The 25358-nt window shown below is 39.8% G+C and overlaps 2 protein-coding genes and 1 long non-coding RNA gene across 9 annotated transcripts; 2 read left to right on the top strand and 1 right to left on the bottom strand.

Moving 5' to 3' along the window:
• Positions 1–1198: 1198 nt before the first annotated feature.
• LOC131878707 (acid sphingomyelinase-like phosphodiesterase 3b) lies at positions 1199–13475 on the bottom strand. 4 transcript variants are annotated; one of them, XR_009373057.1, is made up of 6 exons: positions 12974–13475; positions 12645–12914; positions 12077–12562; positions 11710–12017; positions 11429–11636; positions 11192–11365 (listed from the first exon to the last, which is right to left on the bottom strand). XR_009373057.1 is itself a non-coding variant. In XM_059224807.1 (5 exons), the coding sequence occupies exons 2-4, from the start codon at positions 11192–11194 to the stop codon at positions 10031–10033; spliced, it is 1047 nt and encodes a 348-aa protein (XP_059080790.1). In that variant the 5' UTR covers positions 11195–11365; positions 11429–11947; the 3' UTR covers positions 1199–1404; positions 9988–10030. The 4 variants fall into 4 exon arrangements, 3 of the variants coding, with proteins under 3 accessions (XP_059080790.1, XP_059080789.1, XP_059080788.1); XM_059224807.1 differs by lacking the exons at positions 12077–12562; positions 12645–12914; positions 12974–13475 and adding exons at positions 1199–1404; positions 9988–10322; positions 10378–10824 and having other exon boundaries at positions 10887–11365; positions 11429–11947; XM_059224806.1 differs by lacking the exons at positions 12077–12562; positions 12645–12914; positions 12974–13475 and adding exons at positions 9931–10322; positions 10378–10824 and having other exon boundaries at positions 10887–11365; positions 11429–11947.
• On the top strand, positions 2459–4269 carry LOC131878718 (uncharacterized). The gene is made up of 4 exons (XR_009373062.1): positions 2459–2949; positions 3254–3409; positions 3780–3870; positions 3996–4269. It is a non-coding gene; the product is annotated as an uncharacterized LOC131878718 (long non-coding RNA).
• Positions 7871–22315, top strand: LOC131878702 (rho guanine nucleotide exchange factor 7-like). Of its 4 annotated transcripts, XM_059224788.1 has the most exons (11): positions 7871–7955; positions 9370–9470; positions 9550–9836; positions 13488–13732; positions 14966–15138; positions 16621–16842; positions 16999–17217; positions 18990–19155; positions 19243–19341; positions 20466–20556; positions 22083–22315. In XM_059224788.1, the coding sequence occupies exons 1-11, from the start codon at positions 7886–7888 to the stop codon at positions 22258–22260; spliced, it is 1851 nt and encodes a 616-aa protein (XP_059080771.1). In that variant the 5' UTR covers positions 7871–7885; the 3' UTR covers positions 22261–22315. The 4 variants fall into 4 exon arrangements, with proteins under 4 accessions (XP_059080771.1, XP_059080768.1, XP_059080769.1 ...); XM_059224785.1 differs by lacking the exons at positions 20466–20556; positions 22083–22315 and adding an exon at positions 19597–20428; XM_059224786.1 differs by lacking the exons at positions 7871–7955; positions 20466–20556; positions 22083–22315 and adding exons at positions 8118–8139; positions 19597–20428.
• The last annotated feature ends 3043 nt before the right edge of the window (positions 22316–25358 follow it).

Here is a 25358-nt window from a genome sequence, read left to right on the forward strand (position 1 = left end):
ACCCTGATCATGTATTCATCCAAGGATTTGAATATGATGATAAAAACTGATATCCTGGATGACTGACGCAGACTTTGAATTGAAACGCTGGCTGAAAATTAAATACAAAGATAAGCATGCTATAAAAAATGTCTCGTCTGTTAGATCGAGATTAAAATTGAATACGCATATTTCTAAATTCCTTTGACGAGAAAAAGCCTTTTGTCGTTTTCAAGGGTCACGAAATTCTGCCGCAAACACCCTTGAGACCTTTGGTCGTTTTGGTGTTCAATTGTCAAGTGGACATCACTTATGTTGATTACGTGCCAAAAAATACCAATTTTGCACTTCACGTCCTAAAATGTCTTTTGCCAAACCATGGACATTCATTTGTGGTAAACACATCTTTGACATTTATTACCTCTTGAGCAGCTTTTCCCCAAATGAAATCCTGCTTGATTTTTTTGGGCGCTCATTTCAAATAATTTTAGCTCTTCGGAGAACTCTGGTTTTGTCTCTTTGAAAAATTGATGAGTAATGTTCTATATTGCATATCAATAAGGACCCTTATTTGCAACGTCAGACAGCCCAAACAAAACGGGAAGACGCAAAGTAGATTGCTAAATAAACTATCTCGTGACGTGCCATGAAAGCGATTTCTTTTCCGGACATTATGTGTTTAAGATTTTGAAAGAATTAGCCAAAGGCAACTCAAACGCTTTATTATTGAATAAAGAGGAATCGGCCCAATCGGCCCTTCATTTGATAGAGGCTGACTCACAAAGCGCCCTCTGAAGTGCAGAACCTAAGCCATATTTCGTGCAGCGTAAGGGGGCTATAGAGAAAGCATGTCCTTGCATTATTTTGCATCTTATTTGCAAGCCAGAACCAAAAATTCCAACCAGACCTTTCCTCGTCCCTATTTATGTGCAACAGTTTTGCAAAGTAACGCAACGTGTCCCTTGTTGCCTTGTCTTTTGTTAATAACGATTTAGCACAAATAGAATTTAGCCGGACCCTCCCGAGCTAAAATCTCATGGCTTAGTGAGATGGCTAATTTCAACGATGGTGGTAGATTTTGACTAGACTTGGATGAAAGAGTTATTACCGGTAAATAATGTCGCCTGTGCCAATAAGTTTTGTCATCCTAGTTTATTAGTCACATTCAAGATGGATCTTCGAGTGCCAGTTTGTTTGGTTGGTTAGTTGGCTGACTGGCGGGTTGGTTCATAATCGTCATCCACAACAGTCCACTTGGATTATTCAGTCACGCACAATTGCCTTTCTGTCTTCCTGAATTTTGACTGGTCTGTAAAGACTTTGGAGTCTTGCGCCAAAACAAAGCAAATCCATTCTCAGCACGATGTCACATAGCATATGAAATTCCCATGATCGTTCAAATCTTCACCGAGAGTCCCCGCCATTCTAAATTTAGCCAAGAGGGGTTGAAAACTGACCATGAATATCACGTTCACAAAATCAATCATTGCATGTGCAAATCCTTGGCAGAGACATAATACTTGAACTGAAAGACAGGTGCACTTTGAGTGCATCTGAGTTTTTTTTTCAATCTTGGACCGGTACATTAATGAACAGATGCGGTCTTTCAATTTGTGAATACTTTAAGGGTTTGTTATATACAACAATAATGGTCAAATCATCCCTTGGCTTCCACGAACCATGAGAGATCAAACCAAAAGTGCTCGGAGGTGGTTTACAGTCTCATTTTGACCGTTAAGATGTGAGCATCTCACAAAATGAGAAATTCAATTATATCACGGTGAGAGGTTTCCAAACCTCATTTACACGAAACATCTTTTACCCTTTGAAAGGCGGAATTGCATCATGACGAAGGTCGTAAAGTCTGTTGTCACGTACGTGGTTAGTGCAAAGTTTGCTTATATCTACCAAACACCCTAGACTCTTTTTCAACTTGAATCTACCCCGAGATTGATTTGATTTGATTTTGAATGTATTTGTAAGTACAAGTACTTTTAAGGTGAGGTCATCTTTGGTACATGGTACACATATCAGGCTTGGATTAGTGACTAGTGCATGAAAATGGAAACAACATATCACAGGGGATAATTGGGCAGCGACTGATTGCTGGCGGACTTGAAAGAGCTAATTTTTTGGACAGTTCGAGATTCAACGGGGAGAGCATTATACAGTCTGACAGCATTAGTAAAAAAATGTGAGCCTCGAGCGAACCATGTGGTAACATACTAACTACATTTTTAGACTCGAACTAGACATGCTCGTTTTCTTAAACTTGCACTGAAAATCGCCTTATCGAAACATGTTATTGTGGAAGATTCGATTGCCAACAGATCCAAAACCGAACACATTAGAAGTAGAAAGAACCATTGCGTGATTTGGTCGAGGTATTGAGGGGACAACGAACCAAAAAATAGAAATTATAACCGATCCAAAGTCTGTGACTTTTGGTAATGAGATGGCTAAAGAAGTTAAAAGATAACGTTAGAGAAAATAAAACTTTGGGTGCTTTTAGAGATTTTTTGGCAAAGACAGGAAATTTGTCAATTGGTGTTGACACAAACAAGTTCTAAAAGGCAATTCTGAAGAAAAAAATAACCACTCCATAAAAACCGCGTAGAAACCAAGAGCAACATAGAAAAATGAAAGGACAATGGGAAAAGAATATAGAAGATCAAAATACCCTTTGACTTCACGATTTAACAAAATAAAAATTAACGTAAGGTTAGGTACTTGTTCAATAGGGATGGAATATTTTAAAATAAGATTGATTGGTTTTAAACTCTGGCTTGTTCTCGAATTTCGGAACAAGATAAAACATCCGTCACGGAACCTCATCCGCATCAGTTCCGATATTGATTTGCTGAGAGTCTTATATTTGCCAATCCGCAGTTACAACCGCAAGAGATCTGCCAAACACGCCCGTTCTTGAGCTAGAAATGTGGAAAAAATGGCCCAGATTGCAAATACCAGGTGATTTTGACACTCTCACTGTGTCCTCTTTTTTTCCAGACTTCCTTACCGCTACTGGGATTGGAATCCCAGCAGTATTATGATGTCTGAATGATGATTTCTGCAATTTAAGTGAGGGACGACATTTTATTGCTAATTTTCCCTGAATCTTGAAGAAAGGTCAGTGTATGTACGACTCAAATAAATAAATCTTGGAACAAACGTCAACGAGGTTTCTTGACGGATTTTTCAAACTGTTTCGGAATAATCGAACCAGTCAAAATCATCGATACCATTGACAACCACTTGCATACTTAAACCGCAGATTAGCCAAGAGAAATGTGGCGCATATCGCGATGATCCGCTCAGTGAAAAAACACCTTTGCTTACGTTTCTTGACGTCATTCCAACTGAGCCACCAATTGGTTGTTCCAAGTTCCAGCACGTTTCTCTTTCCTCCTTCCCGCCTAGATCCCCCTTGGTGAGTAGACTTGGTTCCAACGGATCGTGTCACGCTTTGAATCTCTCGCACGCTGGGTTTTACCGTTGATGGTGAGGGAAGGTACCACTGCTACAAAACTTACACGGTATATCAGCCAACATAGGTTCCAAAATGTTCTCAAATTACCGCCAGGCTAAGTGACTTCTTGACTGCACTTGTAACATACGCTTATTTCATTTCATGTTCTTTTACCAATACTCTTTTTACACCTTTCGGATGGTACGGGTGGGGTAGATACAAACCAAAGAAATAATGTCTTTTTTTTCAACCGTAAGACAGGCTGTCCAAGGAACCAAAGCAATTGTAAAAATAGATGAGGTCAGTATGGCGCTTTTATACTTTTTTTTAGGATAATATTATAAACGGACCACACCAAGCATCTACCTCTTCGTTCCCTGATTGCAAAAAGGTACCTTCAATTACATCGTTCATATTTCAAGGTAAATTTCAATTTTGACCATGCGTGTCTGGGTTTACTTAAGAGTGCGCGAGATAGATGGATACACGAAGGAGGAAATAGTTGTATCCGTGCTTCGTTCGCATTGTACTGAAGTTTATTTTGCAGACTGAGAGGGATCACTTTGGACTCACAACAGGATGCAAATTCGTAACACCACTTTATTCGATGAATTCAAGACCATCAATCAGCTGTGAAATGAAATTTGAAACACCACAACCATCATTGTGCCTTTCGAATGTGGCCTCAGGGATGGACTAGATGAAGAAGAGCTCCTCGGAATTCCCCAAGTTCGAGCAAAGTTTGCCTTCGCTTCCTCTTATTTCGAGCTTCACTTAGCACCAGAAACTAGTCCACAGGCAGGATAAAGTACTCGTTTACTTCACTCGAAGAATTTGTAATGCATGGGAGAATAAACTAATCATTTTCTCTTCTACTGATATGTTCTAAGGCTATTACATACGTATGGCAACCTTGACATTGCTACCCATGCTGAACCGTTTTCAGCAATTCGCAAAGTGTTGTGTAATTCAGCACACGAACATCAACTGACGATGATGGTTAGGATCCTTTCCCTGAACCTACATTTTATTCATTTAAGGAACCAAAGGAGATCCAAAAACCTCAACCACCTTCAAAACCTTCAGTCGTTAATTAATAATGTCGATTGTAGACGTCATGTTAGGAAAACAGAGTAATCCAACCGAGCATATTTTGCTATCTGAATGTATTGAAATCCGAGGAGGCACGGACTTCTAGAAATATGGACTGCGAACGAGCTTCCCGGCAAATCGTCCTGCTCTTGCTCATAGCCACTCTGAGCCTCTTTTCGAATTAAAGTAATAAAATAAGAAACGTAGATCTCTTCAATTAACGGTAGGTCAATTTCTTATCATTTCCATACAAAGTCGATCGTTTCAAAGTTATGTTATCAAAAGGTTATGTAGCTGAGCAGGCCGAAAATTCAAATTTTATGTAGTGCTTAATACATAACTTTGAACATGTCTCCTGAGTTCCCTAAGCATAGGTTAAAGCTCAAACTTAGCTGATTTCATCTTTTTAACAAGATCTTGTGGTCGTATGAAGTGCTTATTTGGAATAAGATGAGCGGTTTAGGAGATAGGATATTTTTGCTTCCGTTTGCAGTCCATATCTCTAGAAGTCCGTGGAAGAGGTTATTGAGGCTCTTGGAGAAAGCATTATTTCTGGTTTTAGCTTATCTTACAACCAGCTTTGCTCGTGACAATTGGAAGCCTAGGTGTGAATTTTCAAAGCAATTACATGATTTTTGTAGACTTGTTGGCAATTAAGGGCGTTCAACACTCATTGTTACAATAAACGAACCTGCGTCACCACGTCAATTTTTCCTCCGAATGACACAAGCTAGTAAAAAAGCAGTACGTGCCTTAATTGTCCTTTACTCGTCGATGGAAGCCCCAGTCATGTTGAAATTTGAGATATGATGTTTTTGGACTCCTACATAATTATTGTTATGAAGAAAAAAACTGGCCTAATTTCGATTGGACAGAGTAGAAATGCGCAGCTGACCGCCGAAGCAGAAATCTCCATATACTTTGTTCGTCTTGACTGGAGAGTCGAGAGCCATTTAGTACATGAATGAAACTACTATTAATAGAACTATTTTTTTAATATTCCCGAGTTTTTATCCAAAAAATAGTAATATTTGCAAAACTGTTGTTTTGGCGCCACAATTTCACTTCCTTGTTTAACTTTAAATTGATCGGCTACCAACCATGCTTGTGTTTAATCTTCATTTATTTCATTTATCCCATTTTATCTAAGTATATCCAAAAAGGTGTTTGAAAAGAAAACAGAAGTGTAAATAATTAAGAAAACTTATTTCAAATTTTGAGGATTTTCAAAACTAGTTCTGACATTCAAGAATAATGGCGCATTTTTTTTGTTGTTTGTTTGGTGCTAAAAATAAGCAGATTGCTTGTCATTATTGCGAATAACGTTCTTCATCAGTAGGACGTGTTTAGTTCGGTTAATCGATTATTCTGAAATTCTATTTCTGTTTATTATTTCAAGTTTTAATTAAGAACGTTTTCTAAAACGTAGTTTTTGGAAAACTTTAACTTCTTATTTCAAATATTTCTAGGATATTCGCCTCTTTTGGATACTCAGTCAAATATTTGCCTTTTTTTTAAATGAATACTATTCAAATATGTTTCTTGTAATTCAAAATTTCCCTCCTAAAGACTAACTGGCACACAAACTACGAAATAAACAATTTACAAAGGAAGGCGGAACAAAGCTTATGTCAAATACTTCAACTTTCAAAATTGGCATCTTTTTTATAAAGGCAAGTACATTAATTTTCGTTCACATATACCGCCTTATACACCAAAAACAAACCAAACCAAGATTTTTCCAAGCTAAAAAGCATAAAACGGTAAATGCTTGAACAACTCCTGTTTCAGCAGGAAAGTAACTTGTTATTCGTTTTACCTCACCTCTACTTTACTTTTCACACACAACATCCAAGTTCCACGGAATTTTCAGTCGAAAATTGGGTGGAAGATGAGGTGCAACAAAAATCCTTCAGGCCATCTGAGGATGGCCCAAAGGCTAAATATATTTTCCCAACCTTCAAGTAATCCCAAGCTAAACTGACTCGTACGTTCTTGGAATGCATGATGAGGTGCACTAATCTTGAGTATGACCTTGATATTGATACGGTGAAGCTTTATCGTTGAGGGTTGCTGAAACCATTCAAGAACTAGTTAGGTTTTACATCAAACTTTGGAGTTATGAATGCCTCAAATCAGTTCGACAAGTCTTTACTCATGAGAAAGTTGAGTCCAGTCAAACCAAGATATATGATGTTATGTCGGTTCCATTAAAATTGACCACTCTACAGAGACCTGAGATTGGTTTAATGGTCAATTTTCTATCGATTAACTCATTTACTCCGTTCCTACGTCCCTGGCCTTAAAATAAATACTAATAAAATATTCTTTTGTGACTAATAGGCAGGTCATTCCATGTTCTGGATATACGATGGCAAAAAAATATATATCCACCGTAATAAGAACGTACAAAAATATACTTTGCAAGTTATAAAAAAGCATTCAAGGGTCGGGTTCGTTGTTGTGAGGTAAGGCTTTGATATATTTTACAAATATTTTGAGAAATATGTCTTCATTTCTATCCTCATTTTTCTTTGATTGAAGACCTGGGATCGAACCCATGAACCCGCGCAAAGCTCGGTGGCTCGTTAACCAACTACGCTACAACCCTTTCCCTTAATATAAATGTACACTGTCTCTTCCTCAAGTCCCTTAAGATAAGTTATACTTAACCAGAACCTGTAGAACTACGTGTTCATGAAAACTTCGGTGCATTAAAGTCCAATTCTTCCCATTAGTTACAGACAGTCTGCTCATGGTAAAAAATATTTCTGATGTAAAAATATCCATCGATCTTAATATTTAACTCTCAAGAGAATAAAACCATTTCAAAGATCTAAAAAAAAATAGAGAGGAAAAAAGACGCCCCGCCCCGCAAGGGCTGGCAATGGCACTAAAATGTCAGGCATATTTTTGACCTTGTTGAGGGTCAAGGATCAAATGAAAAAATATTCCGTAAAAACATGTGTTTTTTCTTCTTCAGAATTCGAGTTCCAAATGTTCAGGGAGTTGTTCGTTAGTGATGGGATCAAACAACTTGTCAAAATCAGGATCGCCAGAAAGCTAGCAAAGTCAAAGCACTGGCCGTTTCTAAGGTATCGTAGAATATTAGGCTTGACCAAAAAGCTGACCCTGGTTTGATCGAAGAAAATTCAGGGTTACTTTTTGTGATTAACTAACGGGTTTTCGATATTCCGCTAGTAATGCCGTATGCAATTGAAAATGTAAATTGGTAGCCCTAGTTGCAACCTCCGGTGTTTTTTTTGTTTGATCCCCATCAGTAGTGTTCGTTTTGTTTGTTACAAAGTCCGATGGTAGCTCTCTCGCTCGGCCTACCATCTGAGGATGGGTGTCCTAATTAAGGGATATTCCCGCTCCCTCGTCACAGCCAGCATTAATTACTACCTCACCCTCGGTAAAGACCTCACCTTTGCCCATTTCGAACCTAGGATTCGCTAAATGGGAGCGGATGCCCGACCAATACGATACTGTAACTTGTCTAATAAGCTGGGGACAAAAGCGTGACTTTCTCATTGTGGAAGAAACACCTCAAAGACACAAGATCGCTTTTATATAATAAAGAGCTGCAAGTATGAACGGTAATCGCATTTTCATAAAAAATATTTTTCCGACCATAAAAGGATGAATGATTTATGTTTCAAAAATTATCATTCCACTCTCTACGAATGAATTCTACTGAATTGCGGACTCCAAAAAACTATATCTTAACAATTGTGTTCGGATTTACTTCTACAAAATGGATTTTCCAAAGGCTTTGAATGAAGCTTAATTGTTGCATAATTTGGTGCTTCGTTTTTATCTTCCCTCATTTATCGAATGAAAGTCCGTCAACTCCTATAAAAATGCAGTGTTGCCATGACGCCACTCCAGTTTCAATTTCCCATAAACAAAAAGTTAGTGTCTTTCTACTTCTAATCTTTAAAAAAATCGGAATTGCCGCATAAGCGCTCATCAAAAGCAAAATGTCAAATGGTTAGTCAATGACTATTTGACTGAGATTAAATGGAACGAACAGGAACGGAAATTACCATCGTTCACGGAAGAGGTTTTGTGAATCAAATGCTTCCTTTGCGTCAGACAACACATTTCGGCAGCTGTTCCTAAATAACAATTTGTTTTGGCTTTCAGTTAAATCTCACTCCAAACGAAGTTTCAAGGGATAGAAGGTATCCTAATTCTTGCATATCATTATACATTTACAAAATTTCTTCTATTACTTATATGTCAAGGAACAGGCCTCAAACTCTCTTTTCTTGAAAAACTTAAAAAAACTACTATGAGACCCGACTACGCCCAAATTTTCCTTTATGGTCAATTGATTGACGCAAAGGGTGATAGATTAGATGACCCGCCCAAGATCGAAAGCTGTCCGTTTGCCAGACAAATATCAGTCTATAGAAAGGGTTTACATACCACCTCTGAATTGTAGTGTAACTTGAGACATCTAAATAAGGGAGGGAACATGTTTGTTACAAGAACACTATCAGGTCTATCTCAAGCAAAGTAAAAATGAGCATATTCAAATCCCTGTTCCTGAAAGACTAGCTTGAGATCGATTGAAACGAACCTTTAATGCAAGAACCTTACTCAGAGAAGTCTGTGTTTTGTCCCTCGTTACATGCCATGATCATCCTTCAGTGGACACTGGCGGAACATTTGGCATCTTGCCCAAGTCTCGCCTTCATCATCTTGAGCTGCATTCTTGAAAGATCTCTTTAAGGACAGAGAAATTTGTGGAGATAGAAGACGCTCTTCTTAGACTCAATCTGGGAACTTTCAGTGATTAAACTCTTCATTTCCCCTCTTAGGGTCCAAGTCCAGTACCTTTCCTCAACAGGAGGCCACCATGACGAATGGACGCACTCTTCTCAAAGCCGTTTATACCTTCAAAGGATCACATAACGACGAGGTAAGGTTTAACATTGCCATACCCACCTCCTGCAGGGTCTATATGAGATTGACAATTGAACTTTTTCTCGGCTTTCAAGCTGAATTTTAAGAAGGGAGATGTGATCACTCTCACTCAAAAAGTGGATGGAGGATGGTGGGAAGGGACCCTAAATGGGAAAACTGGATGGTTCCCGGCCAATTACGTTCAAGAAATACACGAAGATGAAGCTCCATCGTCCAAGCTCTTGCCTGGGGATATGACTGCCACCCTTGTGAATTACCGACAACAAGTGATCAAAGACTTAATGGACAAAGAATCCGAGTTCGTCCATGACCTAGATACCCTCCACCAGAAGTATTTGACGCCATTGGGGAAATCAGAACTGTAAGTGACATTTCCCTCACTCAACATACTAAGACAAGCCCTGTCAGATTATCAAGCACTTTAGCGAGACCCCCCTCAACTTTCTCATGGACAATTAGCGCATTCCAAGACAACCTTTACTAGAAATTTTGCCAAACAAATAGAGTTTTACCATTTCAGTCGGGATTTCTTTTCTTTGGTGGATTGTAGGGCGTTCAAGTCAATTTAGCCAAGTTCAACTCATGGATGTAATCAATGAGTTGAACGGAGGAAAGAGCTGGATAGTTGGGGAAATCCACCTGCACAAAGTTGACGTTCGTTTTGAATTCAAGGCAGGCCTGAATGGCTTCCATTGCCCTTGGATTGCACTTCCTTGCAATCTCCCAAATGCAGTCCAAGCCCGAATTCAGGAACGTTCCAAATACGGCCACTTTTGTTAACTCGCTTTGCGCGGGGCACGCTTCTTTGTTGTTGTCGATCACAGCGTGACAGTTATCGTCGATACTCCTAGAATAAGGAAAATGCTGCAATTGCTTTTTTTTGTTTGCCTTGAGGAATGTACCTTGAGTTAAATGTGCTGAGAATCTTGACGGACCCAGATGGACCGTCGAGATTAGGTTTACTGATGGTGACTTGAACTTCTTGAATGATCCCTGGAATGTTGGGAGGCACCAGCTCGGATCGAATGAAAACGAAGATTCTTTGATTGGTTTCGATGGCTTCTCCCAAGGTTGGCCATCCGCCTTGGGTTTTGTGACGAGTGTTCAGTTTCACAAGGGAATCTTCCATGCCAAACTGGTTGAGGATTTCGCTTTGGAGATAACCATATGTTTCGGTTTCGTATTGAAGTTCTCCAAAGTAAAGGGTGACCACTTCTCTGGGGTGTTCCACCATCCATTCGGACACTTGTCGAAATATTTCTCGAACCGAGCCGAAGCAAACGTACAAGCCCAAATCCGGTACTTTGCCATGTCCACTCTCAAGACCGTCACAATTAGCTAGATTATGACTGGAATGTAAAACGAATGATTCCCAATCACTCAAGCCAGGTGGAATATATTCTACTTTTACCTGTAAATGACGTCAAAGTCAAAAAAGCGCAGCCCAAAATCAAGTTGTTCCCGGATATTTAAGTCATGATTCCGCAAGGCACAATCTGTAATACTGCTGTGCTGACCAGTTCCTGCATTATGAGCTCCAGGAAATGTAAATTTATCATAGGTGAGATCGCAGAAGCTTGGATGTCCGTTGCAATGATTTTTCGGTAGATCTTGTACTGCTTTCTCACAACATGTCGAAAAATACTCTTCGTCGTCTAATTTTTTGTCAATTAGACATGTATAAATGGAACTTGATGGGTAGGAACCTGATAAGGTCATGGAGCTCACATGCCCTCCGTCTGGGCCTTCATGTCATAAGGTCAATGTGACTCCAGATGGGTCTAGGTCAAAATCAGCACAAGGGCCTAGTTGAGATCCCACAAAATAGTTGACTTCACCTCTCTGCCAATTGTCATCCTTGGTATTCAAATGGTTTATTGAGCAACAGGCCTGGAGACAAAAACCTGTCAGCATCTAAAGCGATATTTTGGGGGGAAGGCTTGTGGGTCTTACCTGATTAGATCCAGAGCAAACATCGATGGAAAATCGCCCACCACCTAGAAACATGACTCGCCACACCCCTCCATCCATCCCGGCCCCTTTTACATCTGCCATTTGAATTTTCAGCACTCTTAATTTCAATGCATTCACGGTAGATATGAAAGTTAGGAGCCAACATATTGTCAACGACTTGTTATTGAACTTCATTTTGAACTCCACACTGATGAGAAAAGATAACGAAACTGGATTTCCGTCGCACTTAGGTATAGCTTTGTAGGCTGAGTGTTACATACGTATGTGTATTTATCGAATCAATGACTCATTAAAATTCATCCAAGTTGGGTGTACTTCCCTCGTCTAGCCTTGATCAAATCTTTGGTGTAAATGATCAATAACACCGCAATCGCTGTCACTACCACCGTGATCAATGTCCAAGAAAAGAGCGTTATGGTTAGGACCAATCCACTTTTAGAGTTGACAATTACCACCAGGGGCGTCTTTGCTTTAGGTGCTCCTGCCAAACAATCTTATCGGGTGGTAAGCCAAGCATCCGAAATGCCACAATATTGCGCACGCCGACATAAATCCCCATCACACGGACCTGGAAGCCATTTTAAACTAGAGGTTTTACTTTATTATGCAATTAGGAATCGCGCTTACCGTTGTCGTATAGGAGAGTGTTGTGCTTGTAATACAATTGAAATAGAGTCTCATTGGTCTGCATGTTTTGGAACAAAGTCTCCAGGGACTTAATTGTGAGGTCGGGCGTGCCGTAAGCATTTCGAAATGTGTAAGCTAGAGACCACGTGGTATGGTTGTGTTCCAAATCCAGATAGTATTGATGGTAATCCATGACACGACCCAAACCAAGGTCAATGGTGTACAATCGGACTCCAGGATTGGCCGAGGTTGATTCATCGCCAAATTTCGTCACTAATGGCGTGACAGAGGGAGCAATAAGACCTATGCTCTTTACTTGATCATTTGAGGAATATAACCGGAATGTATCAGTATGTGTGTGCCCATACAATTGGATCATGATTTTGTCGGAATATCGCATAAGGACATCCAGATACAAATCGTTGATTTTGTTCTCATGTAAGGCGTTTGTGAAGAATGCCACAGTGCTTGACCTTTCAAAGAAACCTTGAAGAGAGTTGAAAATCTTCGATTTCATTAAAAGAAACAAAAATAATAATCGATATTTGGTTTCATGATCATTCATTACCCGGGGGCACATGAGCAGACAGAATTACGCTCCGAGGAGCGAGATCCGGATCTTGAAGAACCCCCTCGAGCCATTTCAATTGACGACATGGGTCAGTCTCAGTGAACTTGGTTTTGTAGTAAAGATTGGTGTTCAGAACCACGAATGTGAGTCCCCGTGCCTTAAAATGATAATATCCACATTCTTGGAACTCCACTTTAGCACCCTCCGAAGGGAGAATCGCGTCCCAGTGACCTTCTTGTCTAAACTGCTTGTAAAAGGTACTATTATCTGAAAGCAAACGTCATCAAGAATGACAGATGTTGAGATAACTTAAAACGGATTCTCACCTGGAAAATTTCCTGCGGGTGATGTGTCATGGTTGCCTAATACTGGAATAATTTGAGTATTGGATCCATTAAAGTGGGACGTGAGCAAGTCAGTCAGGCGCTGTTCCACGGTAAGAACATATTCCATTGAAGGTGGCTGAGGTTTTGAAAAATGCGGAGAAGAATCTCCCGTCCAAAGAATAAAATCTGGATTAGGTTCAATGTCTTGCATGGCTTTGATCACTGAGCTAACCAAAGGCCAAGGAGAATCGCAATTGAAATCGCCCAAGGCATTCAAAGCCTTGCCATCTTCAGCGTCAAAATGGCACCAATTCTGGGGTTGCCCACTGGTTGATGAATAATAGCCATCCAAATGAATATCCGTGATTTGCCACACCTTTACTACAACACCATGACAGTAATGGTTGGAAGCCATCAAAACGATTGCTATCACTAGTAACTTCATGTTTTACTCAATAATTCACACTTGTCACATGTTATCTCAAAACACCTTTTCATACTACTTATTATTCAGGGTAACCGACAATGAATTTCGTCAGCTTGTGGGCAATCTAGAGGAGCTCATAGATGTGCACAAGTCCATGAATCTGGCCATTGAAGAGACGAGTCGGCTCGATCCCCGGGATCAGAAATTGGGCAAGATCTTCTTGCAACATGGATCCAATGTCAAGGCTGCTCATCGGACATACTGGCAAAGTCATCCACGCGCTGTTTGCATTTTGGAAAAGTATCGGGAGAAACTTGATAAGTTCATGGAAGGTAATTCGAGTCTTGGTGTATTTTCATTTTACCATGGATGATAAATCCTGTTATAGTGTGTTATTGTTTTTTGATGGGAAGGCGGTTTTCATCGAGAAAGAGCAGAACAGAATCCTAAATTAGAGGTATTTCTGTGTACTTCATCCATCGCGAAAATGTTTGTTCATGGTGATTTTTCAAGGTCAGGGTGTGAAACATTACCAAAGAGCTTCTGTTCTCTTTTAAACTGTTTCAGCCGAATCTTATAAGTGATATGAAGACATTTTAACACAAGGCCGTAAAATGATAACAACGTCCGGTCACCGGTTATCGGTTCTCTGTATCTCATGTTGAGGGAAAGCATCGGGTACATAATGCATCTACAGGCAGGTTTAATAGATTTTGAATTCCATGTTATTACTCTGTTGTCCGGCAAAAAGCGATTCTTTTTTTTTACATTTTTTATCGAATATATGTGAATTTATCGCATAAAAAAAACAATAGAAGTGTTTGATTCTGAAAACAAAAGAAATATTGAAGAAAAATGGTAGTCGAGCCGTGTTCATAATTTCATCGGGATTAAATTTTGTTACAATCATTAATCGGAGACAATAGTAATCGCAAGAATCGACAAATATATATATATTATTTTATTTGTCTTTCTTCATCCAGCCTATGGAGCGTCTCAACCTGGATTGATGGTCTTGACTACTGCCCTGTCGAAGCNCTAAATTAGAGGTATTTTGTGTATTTCATCGCGAAAATGTTTGTTCAAGGTGATTTTTCAAGGTCAAGGTGTGAAACATTACCAAAGAGCTGCTATACTCTTTTATATTTTTTGAGCCGAATTTAATAAGCGGTATGAAGACATTTTGACACAAGGCCGTAAAACGATAACAACGTTGAATCATTTATCACCGGTTATATGTTGGCTGCAATCATGTTGAGGGAAAACATTGGGTACATTATGCATCTTCATGCAGGTTTAATAAATTTTGAGTGCCATTTTATTTCTCGATTTTCCGGCAAAAAGCAGTTTTTTATTATCAAATATGAATGCATCACATCAAAACAAGTGTTTGATTCGGAAAACAAAAAGTCAATAGTCGAAAAATGGTAGTCAAACCGTGTTTCATAATTTCATCGGGATTAAATTTTGTTACAGTCATTAATCGGAGACAATCGTACTCGCAAGAGTCGACTGATATATACATATATAAACATATATTATTTTATTTGTCTTTCTTCATCCAGCCTATGGAGCGTCTCAACCTGGATTGATGGTCTTGACTACTGCCCTGTCGAAGCCCTTCAGACACTTGGAGAAGTACCCGGGTGTGGCTCAGGAGATTGAACAACATTTTGAGGATGACCATCCTGATCGGGGAGACACGCAGCGTTCAATTGGTTTCTACAAATCCGTGGCAGTAAGTTTGGCATTGAGGTTATTTTTGTTGTTTGAGATTCAAGAATTTTGGTTTTGAGATTTCAATTTTTCTGAATATTTTCCGAATCTTACCAATTGTAGTAGCAATAATGTCTTTGCAATTTGACACTTGGTGAAAGCTTTGTGTAATCTTGTGAAGACAAGATAGAAATTCATGTCAGACGATACAAAAGATGCCCGTCAATTCTACAGACCATTTCGGTTTAAGGCTAATCCGTATGAAGAAGTGTATAACCACCACTTTCTTAGCTCCTATATATTTTTGGGATTGTAGTGCAACGGGAGAATTCGCCTTGAAAAAAGGTGCTTTTTGTCTTGCTCAAACCTTGGAATCTTTGAAATTTCTAGATGAAGCTTCCAATAGTCTTCTTTAGGCACATTTGAACCATGCAAAGACTTATTCAAGGTATAGAAAAATGCACTTCATTAAAGGAAAACACTAACCTCTTTGTTCTAGAATTAGTACGACAAATGAAATTCAGAAGGATATACGCAAGAATAGCGAAAATGCAGTCACAAATCATTGCACAAATTTCATTGACGGTTTGGTACAGGGGTGTAATTTAGAGTACGTAAGGCTTGGGCAATAGAAAACCTTTGCTTTCAGTTTTGTGGGATGTAATCCAGATCTAAGTACTTGATTGAGAGTTAGCGCTGATCATGGACTCCTAGAAATATGGACAATGATCGGGTTTTCCGCCAAATGGGCTTGTTTGGGTCAGAGTACTTCTGATCCCCTTTTCATGATATTCTCGCAAAATTGGAAACTCAGGTCGTCTGAATTAAAGTCCGGATCAATTTATGAAAATTAAGTTTGAAGTGCTTTGTTACAAATATATATCCCTAAAGGCTTGCCGAGAGGAGGACAGGATTCTATTTTTTTATGTAGTCATCACTACATAACTCGTTTGATCGCGATTAGTAATCGGGTTTAAGTAAAAACGAACTTTGTACAACGGAAATATATTCTAATTGACGTTCAAAATAACAATGAAAATAAAGAAATGTACGAGGAGCAAGAGCACAAATTGATTGGGTGTGAAAAGGGTATATATCTCTCCAATAACTTGTACTATCTCTCCTGAGTACCCAAAGGGAGGTTTTGGGCACAAATTTGTCCAAGATATTTCATTTGGCAAGATCTTTTGATAATATTAAATGCTAATTTTGGATAAGATAAATGGTTCAAGCGATAGTTCCATCCATATCGCTAGAAGTCCGCGATCTCTACATGCACAAAATAATAATAATAAAAAACTTTATTGCGTCTCTTGGTTATGTCAGATTGTATAATGTATAAACTGAATGTATAAATACCATATACAAAAACGATCCATAAAAGAATAAAATGGTCAAGACTGATAAAATAGTTGACTAGAAAGTGATATCACAGTGAGTTTGACTAGGAATGGCGCTATTCAATGAGATGTTATGGTTTACGTGTACCGAATCGCTTTTGCAGGCTGAATGTGCCAAACTCCGGAGACAAAAAGAACTGGAGTTGGAAGTTCTGACTGGTACCATCCGCGATTGGGAAGGAGAGAGCATTCACAATCTCGGCGATATTGTCCACATGGGATCCGTGGCCGTGGGAAAAGAGCACAAGGATCGATACTTTGTCCTCTTTCCTGAGCATTTGCTTCTGCTCTCTGTTTCCGCCCGAATGTCGGCTTTTATTTACCAGGTCTGTATCAAGATTTAAAACGGAAGATTCGAAAGGAAAAAAACAATCAAAAATTGTTAAAAAAAAAGCTTGCAAAATCTCTTCACGCAGACAAGTTGATCCCATTTCCCCTGGTGATACAAAACAGCTTTTTATCATGTTAATTTTTCGATACAGGGAAAGCTTCCATTGTCAGGAATAGCTGTCAATCGCCTGGAGGACACGGAGACCATCAAAAACGCATTTGAGATCACAGGAGCCATGATTGATCGCATCTTCGTGGTCTGCCAGAGCAAACCTGACTCGCAGTTCTGGGTGGAATTGCTTCAATCACAAATCAAGCATGCTCGGAAGTCTTCCTCGTCGATGCAATCCTACCCAACTCCACCTCCTCATGTAAGTCCTATTCCTTCATCACCACCCTATTCTCTTCTGACTCAATGGATCCGTCAAGCCATCGCATCCAAGCATTTAACGATCGCTCAAATTCATGAGCTCTCCTCTCGCAACACCAAGCGAAAACATGTCGAGCGATTCATTCAACAAAACCATTGCCCCCGGGTCCAAACCCGGGGTAATAAGGTCGAATGTATCGTGAGTTGTCGACCGGGTCGAGATCAAGGATATCCGAATGAATTGAATCCCTTCTTACGCCAATCCACGGCCTCGAGCATTTCTGAAATCTTCTTGGCTGTTAACGATTACAACTCAGTAGGTGATAGTGATTCGGGAGGCTCTTCAATCTTTGAAACTCAGCCTAATTCCGGAGGGTCCACTCCCGTGAAGCAGTTGGATCTCACAAAGGCGAATTGGAGTCGATTGGGACAGCTTCCAAACGACGAGGAGCAGATCCAAAGGCGCTCCATGATGACCACGCCATCCACACGATTGGTTCCTCCGAGTTCCTTGAGACAGATCCACAGTGATTGCGCTATGCGCCGAATCACATACACCATCTCATCTAGGGAGGAGTCTGACTCCGTGAACTCCTTCAAGTGGATCGACAAGACTCCATCGGAACAATCTCTGAACATTCCATTTTGTCCACCCATTTTAGTTGACTACGATGAATTCGGCAATTTGGCGGACCGCCTCAAGGCCTTGAAACGCAACACGATGACCCGACAGATGAGTGTGGACGCTGGGAGATGTGCAATTGAGCCGATATTGGCCGATAGACCCAAGATTGCCAGTCTGGAGAGTACCCCAATGCCCTCGAGGAGGAATTCCCGAGTCTCATTGGAACGGAATTTGCATCTGGTTGAGGTCGAAACTCCGATGTCCAATGTCAAAGCCACTACCACCGTCGACTTGAATCGGATCTCAATGGCTTCTTCCGTCACCCCCAATTTGGAGAAGTCGAGCAATACCTCTTCGGATTCGGGGTTGGGTGATATTTGCAAGCGATTTTCCGGGAAATCCCGTTCCAATCCGTACCTTTTCCCGGATGAAACCCGACACCCTGCCCTGGCAATGCTAACAGTCAAAGAGCTGAGTAATGAATCCACCGAGCATAGCTTCGAACAGGTGTCCGAGGAAGAAAGATATGAGCACTTCTCATCAGGTGGCAATGACATTTTGTGGCGCCTACGTCGGGTTCCGTTGCAGAAGAAACGATCCTTGGAGCTTTTGAACCATACATATGCCAATATCGCCTTTATTGATTCCGATTCAAATGGGTCCATGTCCGTGGACTCCGATCAGGGAGTCGTTCCACCTCCCAATAAGTTTGAGACCAGGCATAAGAAACCGGTCAAGCAATCCAGAATGGTGTTCAAGAACTGTCTTTACGCCCATTGGTGGATGAAGGTGGAACTTCCCAGTCTTTCTGAGGAATCGTTTGATAACAGCTCCTATGAATCCAATGGACCTTTTGAGACTTGGGTGTAGGAGTCAATCGGATATGGACCCCATTGGCCTTTATTTGTATTGAACATGGGTTAGTCCACAGGGTTTTTGTCTGCCGTAATTTGTGCTTGGACTTATCGCTTGCCTTTGAGCCTTCAGCCCCAATGTGTTACATGTTTTGCTAACCTAATTTGCTCACCAACACAAGATACGACAGTACAAAGACCCTAAAAGACTAACTTAACCTCATTCTCAAGCACGAACTTCAAGAGTTTACCCATTACCTCTATCGACTAATGGCCGGAAATTTGACCTTTCAGAAATCCTCTTTCGGAGGTTCCCAACAACAAAGCCCGGCTTCCCAAAGTAAACGACCTCACAATGTGGGAGGCAAAGGCTACATGTGGAAGATGAGTTGTCTCCGCCCCGCCCCGCCCACACGATCCTACATTGCACCCGATGGCAAGAGAACTGTCAAGAAGAAAGGTTAGTTTGTAAAACTACTCTATCCTTAAGTATCTTAAGACTGTAGTATATATATGCTGCATATATATATTGAACTGTTTCTCGTAGCTAATGCCGATACCACGTACGAAGAAGATATGCAAATATTGAGGGTTATTGAAGCGTATTGCACTTCCAACACGAAACGTCATACTCAAGCCGGATCAAGTAAGTGTACAAATTATGCTGATGTTGAGCTTCTTTCAAAGACGATGTGATCAACACATATTGAAAGTTCGGTTGGCGGTGGCATAGTACACACCAACAGGACTTGTATAAGTTTTCCATATGTTTTCTTGGCCTTGGCTCCATTGATCCGTGTACTAATGTGAATCTCGTTCTCTCTACTTTCCCGCTATCCTCCTCCTGTGATTGTATATGGTAACATTTTTCCGTTTAACTCGTTTGTTTCACCCATGGCAGTCGTTGACTCTATAAATACATATGATGCGCCCAGTCGCGAAATATCCGGCCTTTTGGGCTCGAATCACGACGAAATGGGCAGCCTATTCAGTCAGGACTGGCGGAACATGCATCTCAGTGATGATGAAGACAGCCACTTGCTCCAATCCTCGGCTTGTCCAGTCGGATGTTCCGGCCGAGGATTACGTGATTCCGCTTTGTTTACCACTTCGGGCTGTCTTCCGTGCAAGCCTAGTCTGAAACCTAAATGTGTTTGCACGGAGGTCCAGGATGATGAGTCCAGCTCGGGGTCAAAGTACAACAAGTATTGTCCACACAGTCAGAGTGGCATGGCCTCAGATTGGTGTTGCGGCATGGTGGCCACCACGGTGAAGAAAACCACCAAGAAATGCTGAAACAACGTTTCACGACCCTCTCATGCCATTTGTATAAGAACAGCATCATTGGCCTGGATTCAGGTCTCGTTGCTACTTGGGGAGTATGGACAGACGTACATACAGGATGCAGTTTGTATGTACGCGTACTAAGAGCCCAAAGTCCAACGAGTGCCGTTGAAGAAAGGCAATCGCTTGGAAAGCTCTTTGTAACCATGTGCTTTGATGCTTCTGTCTCTTTGTTTGTGAATCGCTTCCTTCTTGAAATATGAACATGAAGTTATAAAAGTTGAAATTGACTTGATTGGGACACAAGAGACTCGAGTGACTTAACTTCCAGTACTGCCCTCATGAAACATTATTGGCACGTGGAAGAAACCCTTGAAGGTCAGAATTTTGAGTTCAGGAACTAGGGATCTCTCGGGGCTGATAAGGAAAGCCTCTTCTTGTTTCTTAACGAATATTCATATCTCTGTTTCCTCTAACTTGTTTCAGTGCAAACAGATCTGTCGCCTGTGTTGTTGGCCGAGGATGACAAAATAATCCCTGAGGCTGAGAACAACCATCTCCGTGGACTTCAAGAAAAGTACGAAATCTCTCTATTACCTATTTTTCTCAGTGGACAAATCCACGTTTGTTTCAGCTAAAATGAATTCAAGGCTTCTTGTTTCAAATTTTAGCCATCAGCTTCTAGTTCCATAGCTAGGATGTGTTTTGTCTAAGAAGCCTCATATTTGTTATCTAGAAAGTTCGAGAGCTTCAAAGAACTCAGTCTCGAAATGAAGCGTCTTCATTCAGCCCTTAGAAAATGGTATTATGGGCTCTTTCGCTTATGTTTTTATATGGGAATGAGAACACCAATGGTCTTACCAAACTTCAAAGGGATCTCTGGTCTAATTGGATAATCCAACTGGGCTATAAATACACATGTGATGCCATGGCGAGGAAAGCAAGTCATTGAAGGAGGAAGGCATCTCAATTGGCCAGATTGAATCAAATTGGACAAAAGCTCGTTGATACATCACCTTCAAGAGTTTGTAGAGCTTATTAGGGAACATGGTGAAGAGTGTTATGTACAATAAATTTTGCTGTAGTAAATGGACCTTTCTGGAGGAACAACTCATGTTACATGAACAGAGCTTCAAAAGAACAATTTTTTTACGAATTTGTTCAATCAATATGATCTACACACGTTGGTTGCTCACTTTCAGTGAAATCTAATTATACAGAGTTAATTTGTATACAGAAGGCAACTTTGTCTCTGAGTAGCACCATTCATTGATTAGTGGTAAAGGAGCACAATGTTCCTTTGATTAGAGAGCAATACGACCTCTGTCTGAATATGAAACGCCTCATCTACAACCATGAATAGCACTGAGAACATTTTTATCTTTGGAGAAAGCCTGACATCCATTGCTTTTTGTTTTTGGATGGAGACTCGGCCTAAGAGGTCCTCAAAGTTTTGACATAACATCTTCAAGTAGTATAGCTACGCCATTTACCTCGTAGTATCTTAGTTCAGTTGTACCGCTATATACAACTACTCAAGAACCTGTTTGGATGACATTCAATGGCTCTTCCGACCATTCTATTTGGTACATTAGCCACCTTCAATATAATAAACATTTGGATCCTCATTAGGGCTTCATGGAAAGTACAGTTGATCACAAAATTACTCCAACACTCCCAGCATAACTTACTTCAAAAATGTTTCCGGTGTCAGAAAACTGATTTCTCTCATAGTCAGGGTTACTTTATACGTTTTCCAACACTTGTTTGTAAGAATATGGAGAGCATATTCATGATGCATCTATGGGACCAATGGAGTGTTTTTGTCATCTAAATATTGTCAGAGCATATTAATAAAATCTAGTACATATTTCAACATTTGAGAATTGGTCAAGAATGATAACTAATTCTTGTTCAAATAAATATATCGTGACTCTAGATCAATGACTACATTTCGAATCCATTTCATGGCTTGAACTTGAGCACCATTTTTGTATCCGATTAATTTCGTCATCTACTGTTTCTAGCCCTGGAAGCTTTTATTGTAATCGTACGTATGTACACGAATCCCGTGGTTAATGTGATGTTTGACGTTGGTTTCAGGAGCGTGGCGGACGTGGTGCACGCCATTCGAGATCAGGTGGTCATTCTTCGACGTCAAAATGGCGAGGTCCTGAAGAAGGTCACCGAGGAGATTGCAGCTCGGAAGAAGTTGGAGGAGGTTGTTATGAAGCACCTTAACCCCAACGTTCAAACGGCGCCCACTGACCATTCGAAATAGACATGCTCCACAATGACTCCTTAATTGCTTGTAAAATACAGTATTGACATCATAAGGTGTGTGCCATTATTCCCTTTCATAATTCCATAGCATTGCTAGTAATGACTTCGATATTTGTGAAAGAAGGAACACGAGTTTTTATTCTTAAGAATTTTGATACCTAACACGGTACGGATAAAGAAAAATTTGCCAGAACAAGATCACAATTGGATATGGGTTCATTCTGTTACCCATCGTACAAAAAGGGAACAAGATCAATTTTAAGTCAAAAAAGTACATAATACACTTAAAACAAAATTCTAAGTGTCTACCGCAATTCTTTCTTCTGGCTTCTTTTTCTTTGCTCAAAAAAATGCTTTCTTGCTCCTTCTTTCCATTGGTCAAAACTGGTTTGAAAAGGTTCAAATAATTAGGCAAATTTGCTAGCTTGAAGAGGGTGTTAAAAAGAAAGCGGTCAATTCAATTTTCTTTTGATTTTATGTCAATGTACTCAAAGGCAAAATGGTTATAGATGGATTGAAAATAAGAATGGTATCTAAAATGTCTTAAGTTACATCCATGAATATGTCACCAAAACCAAACATGTTCGGTTTGAAGCTCAGATGTCAAAAAATGCCCCTTAATGCGATTATGAAACCGTTTCGACAAACAAACTTCCGTTTATTCTCTCCGTGTTTAGGTTGGTTTCAACCAACATTTTTAAGTACTAAAAGTGAAAACACTGAGAAGCAAGATATTTGAACATGTAAAGTATAAAATCACCACATATCAAGGCATCTAAAGTTGGAGGTTTGTGAAAAAAATACTTTAGACCAGTTTTTGTTCATTGCTTCCTGATTCAATGTGTTTCAGTTCACCTTGGACACTTCATTAAGTACAAACTGCATTCACAATTTGGGATATATAACGGTTTTAATAACTATTTTTTGCTGTATGCATAAGGCTCCTGGTTTAATGTTTTGCTAGCTTAAACAATTCTTTCACAATATTCTACGGCGTGAAGCAGCACCATCTCCCCGAATCATCCAAAAAATCCCACCTGATTTTGAGGTCAAAACATTTGTTCTCCAAACAAGGCAAATGAAATGGAGATTCGACCTCTAGAATACCTAAAGTGATTAGAACTCAGCAGAGTCATTGGTAATGCCAACCTATTTTCTTTTTGTGTTTATTATCAAATTCCCCTTGAAATGTCTAAGGGGAGTTATGACTTTGACCCTCAAAACAGGAAGTCTGGCTAATCAATGTTTTCTGGCGGATTATCAAGTTTGAGCATCGGTAACTACCCTTTTCAACTTCTAAAGTACCTCTTCTTACCTACAGTTACAATGTACTTTTCAACATAAGCACCTTTAAGGTGTCTTAATGAACAGAATTCCCAACTTATCTTGGGGGTCCGGACCAAAATTTTCAAATTATGGATAGGTTTCAAACCCCCATTTTAAAGCAAAAGTGTGACCCTTAGATCGAGAAAACATCCAACTTCTGTACTATAGTACATTCTGTCTAGATCTAAGATTCACTCCTTCGCTTTAGAAAATTGAGCTCAGGGTTTCTCGCCACAATAGAAAACTCAATATTTGAGCACAGTTGACCCATTGGAAAGATTTGGCACCCGAGAAATTTTCATACATGGGAAAACTCGACTCATCACAAAACAATACAAACAGGAGCAAGATAACATTCAATAAGTACCCGTCTACTTACATCAACAATATTGCAATGACAAGACTGAAAACCGTCCATTCTGTGACGCAAATTGAGCATCCAAACAACATGAACTTTTATGGATCATTTCTTGAAAATATTTCACTTTTTGGAAAAAATGAAGCTACAGTAATTTGTTGAAATGTAATCACTTACAATAACGTAAGCCCAACCAAAGCTCATATTTAGAGATTTTGTTTCTTAAAAGTCACGCTAATCAAATGCATTTTTTTTCTAAATAGGGCTTTTTAGATATCATTCTTTTAGTCTCGTTGTCTGAGTTGGATTGCCTTTTCTTTAGGGTGATGTATGGACTTGACCCCAATGAACTTTTTTCTTTGGGCCTGTCTGGAAGTTGTGACCAATGTCAAGGGCCTTCCATCAACAAACAAATCGAGGGACTCAAAGACATCATCCTGAACCCACAGGATATCTGTCTGGAAAGCATGCAGCTCAGGGATCGAAGAAATGGCAAGACTTGTTGGCCAATGGGTCCCAAATTCTGTGATCAAAGGGATGGATGACTTCCCAAAAATGTGTCTGAGATTGCAAAACCAATAAGAGAGTCCACAAGGGTGAAATGTGTACGCACTAGTGCTGGGCCGAGTCCTTCGATTTTTTGACTTTCCGCTGGACTCGAGTCTTTTAATAGAGTCATTTCGAGCAAAAAGGCTCGTCTTGCGCAATTCTAAAATAAAAGAATATTTTTTTATCGAGGGATCCGGACTCTAGTCATTTCTAAAAGACTCGAGTCCGGCCTATTCTTCCAAAATCGACTAAAAGGCTTTAGTGCACTCGGACTCGTGTCCGGAATTGCCCCAGCACTAGTCTGAACCATCACTTTGGAAAGAGAACAAAGTTGTTTACCATGGATCCCACTTTTATGCCAAATAGTGGATCCAATGATTGGCTTCTTCAACTGCAAAAGGAATGTTGCTTTCCTTCTACAAATTGCATGAATATTATTTTAGACTAGAAGATTTTTATAACTCAAGTCTACCTACTTGTATTTGTACTGTCTATTGTGTACATCTTCTTACCTTTTTTAGGTGCCTTTAATTAACCTAGTCATTTCCACCGTGATATCACACCCTTGCCTAAACAATGAACCGTTTTAATAATTTTGCTATTTTATGCGCCGCAAATTTGCATATTTGCGTCTTTATGTTTTACCCAATAACATGACGGTGAGTCTTAGAAAAGATGTTTTATTATTGTTTCAATAATTTGATTACTGTTAATGTCGTGCGTATCCAAATTGTAGCATTATTTCAAAACCTATGCAGATTCAATTTAGCCGCTTTTATATAGCTTAGCAAATTACTATAACTGACCTTTAGTTGAACGAATTTGACCTGTGCAAGTCAATGTCAATTATGATATTTTTTTGA

This window comes from Tigriopus californicus, chromosome 4, assembly GCF_007210705.1.
Source record: "Tigriopus californicus strain San Diego chromosome 4, Tcal_SD_v2.1, whole genome shotgun sequence".
NCBI lineage: Eukaryota > Metazoa > Arthropoda > Copepoda > Harpacticoida > Harpacticidae > Tigriopus > Tigriopus californicus.

Bases quoted from the DNA above. Each gene is read 5' to 3' on its own strand.
- LOC131878702 (XM_059224785.1), top strand. From the start codon at position 7,886: ATGGGTGTCCTAATTAAGGGATATTCCCGCTCCCTCGTCACAGCCAGC. The intron at 9,471-9,549 runs GTAAGGTTTAAC...TCGGCTTTCAAG, and splicing joins AAGGATCACATAACGACGAG to CTGAATTTTAAGAAGGGAGA. The intron at 9,837-13,487 runs GTAAGTGACATT...CTTATTATTCAG, and splicing joins CCATTGGGGAAATCAGAACT to GGTAACCGACAATGAATTTC.
- LOC131878707 (XM_059224805.1), bottom strand. From the start codon at position 13,418: ATGAAGTTACTAGTGATAGCAATCGTTTTGATGGCTTCCAACCATTAC. The intron at 12,915-12,973 runs GTGAGAATCCGT...GTTTGCTTTCAG, and splicing joins ACCCGCAGGAAATTTTCCAG to ATAATAGTACCTTTTACAAG. The intron at 12,018-12,076 runs GTAAGCGCGATT...AATGGCTTCCAG, and splicing joins CACTCTCCTATACGACAACG to GTCCGTGTGATGGGGATTTA.